The 7,560-nt window shown below is 38.9% G+C and overlaps 1 protein-coding gene across 1 annotated transcript; it reads right to left on the reverse strand.

Moving 5' to 3' along the window:
• Positions 1–2,176: 2,176 nt before the first annotated feature.
• Positions 2,177–7,204, reverse strand: LOC149679169 (uncharacterized). Its single transcript, XM_089835799.1, has 2 exons — positions 2,339–7,204; positions 2,177–2,275 (listed from the first exon to the last, which is right to left on the reverse strand). Exons 1-2 carry the CDS (start codon positions 7,202–7,204, stop codon positions 2,177–2,179), a joined length of 4,965 nt encoding a protein of 1,654 aa, XP_089691925.1.
• Positions 7,205–7,560: the final 356 nt, after the last annotated feature.

The raw sequence follows: 7,560 nt of genomic DNA on the forward strand, positions 1-7,560 counted from the left end.
AAAAACAGGAGAACACCTAGAACATCATCGTAGCTTAAACTACGTAAACCATATCTCAATTAAAACTATTTCTTTAGTATAACATAAGCATACACGGAGAGACTTCAAAATCATACAAAAAATAACAAGGGAAGGGTACGGTCTACTAAACCTATAGAATTACCACTAAATCATACCCTAAATGTACGCAATATCCTAAAGATACACCAAATAATAACAATTCAAAACATGAGTACCTTGAACCGTATCATAGGGTTATTTGAACCTTTTTCAATAAACTACGTAAACCTTATCTAGTTCTTGTAATATACGAATAACATAAACATACATTGAGATACCTTAAAATCATACACAGAATAACATTACGGAAAGGTTGGGTGTAGAAATGGCCTATTGAACGTATTGAATCACCAATAAATCATACCCTAAATGTACACAATATCCTACAATACTACTATGGGCACTACATACCTTTACCAAGTCACGTGACGTCATACCAATACTCTAAAATATAAATTCAAATTTCGCGCCATCACCTTAATAATCAACTAAATATCCCGCCACAACTAGGGGGCGTTACAATTCAAATTTCCCGCCAACAATATCACGTGATACGCGACGTCATCAATCTCAATCCCTTGCAATTTCCCCTCGGGCACGGTACCATCTAGAGGAACGAGATAGATAGAAAAGGGGGGGGGCAACAAATGAGGCTACGTAAAGGCCGCCTGTATACCGAATTATTCCGGTATACAGGCGTCTATACTCTCTCTGATATATATCAAATTTCAACTGATATATATCAGTTTTCGACTGATATATATCAAATTTCAACTGATATATATCATATTTCGACTAATATATATCACATTTCGACTAATATATATCACATTTCGACTAATATATATCACATTTCGACTAATATATATCACATTTCGGCTAATATATATCACATTTCGACTAATATATATCACATTTCGACTAAGATATACCAGTTATCTAGACGAATTTTGTCCGGTTTGGCGCCCCATATATAAATGCCATCCCATGTTTAGGAATGTAGTGGTTCAGTAAAACCCGCTCGGTAAAATATGCTCAAGGTTAGAGACGAGAGTTTTTTTCCAAGCTTTATTTCATGTAAAAATACAACGGAACGCTATTGGTGGAGAGAATAAAGACTAAAAGGAAAGCACTATATCAGTGACTAAGCTCGCGAGCCGGCTCGCGAGTCGTAGTGGCTCGATACCTGTCGGCTCGGCTCGGCTCGACCATAAAAAAGCTCGCTCGTTAATTAATCGAGCCGCAAAAGTGGCGGCTCGGCTCGGCTCGAACTTGGCTCGCTCGTCACGAGCCCGAGCTGGCTCGTGCTCGTGAACAGTCCTACTTAATTCCTACTGTTTTAGACGAAGTCAACATGCTGTGATTTATGCAAACTAGCAAGGGCTAGGTTCAAGTAACTTGCAAATGGGTTGGCGTACGACAAAATGTCATAAAACAGTTTCGCCTTATATTGGCCCCAGGAACCCAAATACTTCCACTCCTACGCCCATTTCAGATACACCCTGTATACTTCCTTTTGCTTTTAAAATTATTTTCGCTTTCTGGAGAAATACACGTAAATTCTGGGATCGTGATAAACACCGCCTTAAGACCATTCAAAAAATATAACATCTGTTCGTGAATTATATGTAGAAAGCAATGACCAAAGTAACAAACTAACTTTATTTAAAGTCAAAAAACAAAAATTGTGATCTTTCCAGTAAGGTGCCGAACGTTATACTAAAAATTCTCTTTCAAAGATGTTTTGCTCGAAAAACCAGTCCTCTATTGTGTGTAAGAAGCCCCCGATTGACATTTACCCCCATTTTTACAAAATATCCCCCGATAGGAAGGCAAGGCTTGGTCTAGAATTAACTACAGGTACTTTTTGAATAATGAAAAACATGGAGTATATCATAATAATGTAGCTGACTCTGCATTATAAGCCTTGAAATGCTTATTTTAAATTAAGTTTTTTTTTATAACAAATGTGTGATTTTGCTAATATTTGAATGTTTTTACTCTAACGGCAGCGGGCAAAGTTTTGTAATTGGTCTTTTGAGTTCCTTGTCAACAGTTTTCAAAGTAACCGCACGAACACAATTATCAGCACCTGGATGTAGTTGCAAGATGCGTCCTATTTCCATTTGGTAGGAGGAAGATCAGATTCTTTAATGAGAACAAGATCGCCAACTGCTAGATTTGGTTTTTTCTTGACCCATTTGGGCCTTTGTTGCTACCTTGAAAGGTATTCAATGCTCCACCGTTTCCAAAAGTGTTGGAGGATTTGTTGGCCCACCTGCCATTTGGAAAGTCTGTTGAGTTTTGTAGTGGTGAGATCTGGTTCAGGAATTGATGTTAGGGCATCTCCTATCAGGAAGTGTCCTGGAGTTAATGCTCCCAAACTCGTTGGGTCTGTACTGAGGGGAGTCAGTGGTCGAGAATTTACACATGCTTCAATTTGGCAAAGCAATGTTTGCATTTCTTCAAACGTCAAGGTTGTTGCTCCTATTACTCTTTTTAGATGAAATTTTACCGACTTCACCCCTGCTTCCCATAATCCACCAAAATGTGGTGCTGCAGGTGGATTAAAATTCCATTGAATTCCTTCATCAGTGCACCAGAGTGACACCTGATCATTGTGTGTTGTTGTGGTTATGAATTTCAAAAATTCTTTCATCTCTCGATTTGCACCAATGAAATTGGTTCCGCAATCACTGTTCATCTCTGCTGGTTTTCCTCGTCGAGATACAAATCTCTTTAGTGCAGCGAGGAATGCGTCAGTAGTCATGTCACTGACTAGTTCCAGATGTAAAGCGCGTGTGGAAAAGCAGACAAATACAGCAATGTATGCCTTGAACATTTTGTTCCCTCTTCCTTTGATGACGCGCAGAAGGAAAGGACCCGCATAATCCACTCCACAATGTAAAAACGCTCGTGAAGGGTTTACTCTTGGTGCTGGTAAGTCTCCCATTAATTGTTGTATCGTAGACGCTTGTTGTCTTACACAGCGAATGCATTTTCTAATATGGAATCGAACCGCATCTTTAAGGCCAATGATCCAATATTTTCTCTGCAGTTTGGCTAGAAGCAGTTGAGCTCCTCCATGGAAACTTTTCTCGTGTTCATGTTTGATGAGAAGGTCAATTAGAAGCCTTTTCTTTGGTAGAATTATTGGATTTTTCTGACTTCCTGGTATGTTAGCATGACGCAATCTTAAACCAACACGTAGAACCTGGTCTTTATCTAGATATGGATTTAAACATAGCAATTTGCTTGTCTTCTTTAGTTGCTTGTTGGTTTTGATTCGTTGAATCTCCTCTAAGTAATGTTCCGATTGTACTACTTTAATCCAATGCGTTAAGGCGTTATCCAATTCAAATTTAGATAATGTTCCTTTTCTTTTGTCATCCAGAAGAGATGCTTTCTGTTTTTCCTTAACTGCTATCTTCTGATTATGTACAAATCTCAATAAGTAAGCCGTGACATGGATCAGCTTTCTGAATGATGAAATAGATGTTAAGAGAGAAGTGTCGTAGTGAAAGTGAGTTACTATGTGCTTGCTCTTTTTTTCTTCTCTCAAACACTCTTCTGACTCTTGTGTGCTGTCATTTGCGTCAATTGGTGTTTGTTGTTTTAACCATTGCGGTCCATGCCACCATAAGTCGTGAATTCTCAATTCCGCCACAGATATGCCCCTTGATACACAATCACATGGGTTAGAAGTTCCTGAGACGTGGTGCCATTTCATGTTAGGAATGGTCTGCTGAATTTCAGAAACTCTGTTTGCTACAAATGTTTTCCATCTTTGAGGAGTTGATGATATCCATGCTAGGACTATTGTTGAATCAGTCCATCCATGTATTTCTTGGATGTCAATCTTGAGCGATTCTTGAATTATCTTCATCAATCGTGTTAATAATAACGCTCCGCAAAGTTCTAATCTGGGAATTGATTCTGAGTTTAATGGTGAAACCCTTGTTTTTGCTGCTACAAGTGCAACTTCTACTTGGCCTTTGATATCACTGGTTTTAAGATACACAGCAGCGGCATATGCTTGTTCAGAAGCATCACAAAACCCATGTAAACTGATTTCTTGTACCTCTGGTTGAGATATGTGACGCTGTATAGTGATGTTTTGAATTTCTGGCAGTTCCTTTCTGTATGAGGTCCATTTGTTAAATAACCACTCGTTTTCCTTGTTTAACGATAAAGGTTGATCCCAATCTAGCTTGCACAACCAAAGTTGTTGAAGAATAATTTTTGTGATGATTATGATCGGAGCTAGAAAACCCAGAGGATCGAATATCCTTGACGTATCAGACAAAATAGTTTTCTTCGTGACAAGACTTGTTGTCTTTGGCAACGTAACCTTGAATACGAAGTGATCTGCTGATGGTTGCCAATATAATCCAAGTGTTTTGACCGTGTTTTCGTTGTCTATCTTCATTGGACCTTGTATTTCTCTGAATTCTGGAGGTAACGATTCCATTAATGCGGGATTGTTTGACGCCCATTTTCTGAGTTCGAATCCTCCTTTTTTGGTTAACTTCAGCAATTCTGCTTGCAGGTCTAAGATTGCAGACAATGTTTCTCCTCCTGACATTAGATTATCCACATAAAAGTCATTTGCAAGAACTGGCGACGCCAAAGAAAACTCTTCCTTCTCGTCATGAGCCAATTGTTTCAATACTTTTACTGCCAAATAGGGAGCTGCAGATGTTCCATATGTTACTGTGAGTAATCTGTATGTCTGAATGGCATCATTCATGTTTGATCTCCAGACTATTCTTTGAAAGTCAGTATCATCTGGATGTACTAAAATTTGTCTGTACATTTTTGCAAGATCTGCGACTATTGCAATGGAATGCAAACGAAATCGAATGAGAAGATTAATCAAATCTTCCTGCAGCTTGGGTCCAACAAGAAGAATGTCATTGAGTGAGACTCCTGTTGATGATTTGGCTGAGTCATCAAAAACAGTTCGTAGACTTGTAGTTGTACTTGATGCGCTCATGACTGCATGATGTGGTAGGTAGAAAGTAGGACCAGATGTTGTCCTCTCTGATTCCTCATTCACCAGTTCCATATGTCCGAGAGCAAGATATTCAGTCATGAACTGTTGATATTTTTCGCTTTTGGCGGGATCTTTTTCTAATTGTCTTTCCACACATTTGAATCTTCGAATTGCTGTTTTTCTTGAATCACCCAATACGTTTGGGTTTGTTTTGAATGGTAGTCGCACCACGTATCTTCCACATTTGTCTCTTGAATGGGTATCAGTGAAGATTTTCTCACACTCGGCTTCTGTTGCGGAAAGTGGTTTTCTGTTTGAAAGTTCTTCCAAGGTCCAGAAATTTTCAACTTGATTGTTGAGTGAGCAGTGATGGACTTGTATGTGGGCTTGATTATCAAACGAGGTTGATTGCCCTGATATGACCCATCCGAAAATTGTGTTAAATGCCCCTGGTGTGTTAGGTGGTCCTTTTACGATTCCATTTTCCATTATGTCAATGTAAATGTCAGCTCCAAGTAAGATGTCAACTTCACTTGGTATGTGAAATGTTGGATCAGCTAATTGCAATCCTTTGATATGTGACCACTTGCTAGGATCACATGGTTTGAGGGGCATCAGTCCTGTGACTCTCTTGAGAAGAAGTGCTTCAACTATTAAGTCCTCGTTGCTAGTTGAGCTTGTCCTTATGTGTAGCCTGACGCTGTTGTGACAATAGTCAATTTCTTTGTCTCCAATGCTTCCTATTGATATGGATAACCTTGATCTCTTCAGTTGCAATTTCTGTACGCAGGATTCACTGATAAAACTTGTTTGCGAAGCTTGATCCAAAAGAGCTCTTGCCTTTTGATATCTTCCAGCTGCATCTTTAACGTGAATGATTGCAGTGGCTAAGAGGACATTTGCTTTGCCACCTGATTGTGAAATATGAGAAACGATCGTATTGGTTGACTGATCCTTTTCTTCTAAGGTTTCTCTTGTTTCAGTTGGATGTAGAAGAGTGTTATGTTTTGAAGAACATTTTCGACAATTTCCACCCTTACAATCACGAGTTTGGTGATCTGATCGCAAGCAAGTACTACATAAGGCATTCTTCTTGACTAAGTTCCAACGATCTTCATTTGATGCTTTCAAAAAGACATTACATTTGTAAATGGCGTGTCCTCCATTTGCACAAATGCTGCATTTGTCTCGAGCTGTTCCATAATGAGCAACTGCTGATTTTTTGAATGTTTCTTGAATGTGCTTCTGTTTGGCTTGTGTACCTGTTGGCTGAGCTGCCGATAGCGCTCTTGCTCGTGTTTCAAGAAACAGCTTTAATTGATCGAATGTGGGTAATGAACTACCCGTTTGAGAGAGCTCCCATTGTCTGCGAGACTCATTATCTAACTTCCCTTTGACTGTATACACTAGGATTGCGTCCCAGTAGTCTACTGGTTGTTTTAAAACCTTCAAAGATCTTACGCATTCTACTGTTGTGTCGATGAGACGACGAATCATTATGGCAGATTCAGATGCAATATTGGGTTGTGTAAAGAGACGCTTGAGATGTGCATCGATTATTTCCTTTTCATTATTGAATCTATTCAACAGTATGTCCCACGCTTCCTTGTAGTTGGCCTCAGTAGCTGGGATGGACTGTATTAATTGTGCTGCCTCATTCCGTACCGCTTGTTTGAGGTAATGAAACTTTTGCACATCAGATAGTTTTGCATTAGCGTGTACTGTTGTCACGTATAAGTCATGAAATGGGATCCATTCTGTGTATGCTCCACTAAAAGTTGGTATTTCTAACTTGGGTAATTTGATGTCCCCAAGAGTTGACCCTGCTACACTCCCTGAGCTAGTTGGTTGTGTACTTAGAGCTGCTGCTCTTTGAGTAATAACGTCAGTGAAAAAGATCATTAAGTCTTCTAACCTTGTGCTTTGATAATGGTATTCTTCTACATGAGCATCAAAATCCTCGGGAGGACATATAGAGATGATACTATTTTGAAGTGTGTCCAGCTCCTTGGTGTAATGTTCCACCTTGTTTTTGTAGATTTGTAAAGCTGCATCACTTAAAGGTGTGGTAGCATGATTTGCTACTATAGTCTCAGTTCTGGTGATTTGTCCTTTAATGATTTTACTTTTGTTTAACAGTTGATCCATAGTTAAATGTTAAGGAATGCACTCAAGTTGAAATGTTGTTGAACTAGAGTCACTACGTTGCCATACACACAATTTGATCACGATTAATTATCCAGTTCGGGTTTTGATGACAACAAACAAAACGTCTTGACCGACTAATTGTTCTTATAAACCGCTTTGAATATCCGGCTCGACAGACCATTAAATGTTCTTGAATTATATGTAGAAAGCAATGACCAAAGTAACAAACTAACTTTATTTCAAGTCAAAAAACAAAAATTGTGATCTTTCCAGTAAGGTGCCGAACGTTATACTAAAAATTCTCTTTCAAAGATGTTTTGCTCGAAAAACCAGTCCTCTATTGTGTGTAAGAAGCC

Source organism: Phalangium opilio, unplaced genomic scaffold (genome assembly GCF_054372755.1).
Source record: "Phalangium opilio isolate 3A_F unplaced genomic scaffold, DU_Popi_V2 ptg000041l_1, whole genome shotgun sequence".
Taxonomy (NCBI): domain Eukaryota; kingdom Metazoa; phylum Arthropoda; class Arachnida; order Opiliones; family Phalangiidae; genus Phalangium; species Phalangium opilio.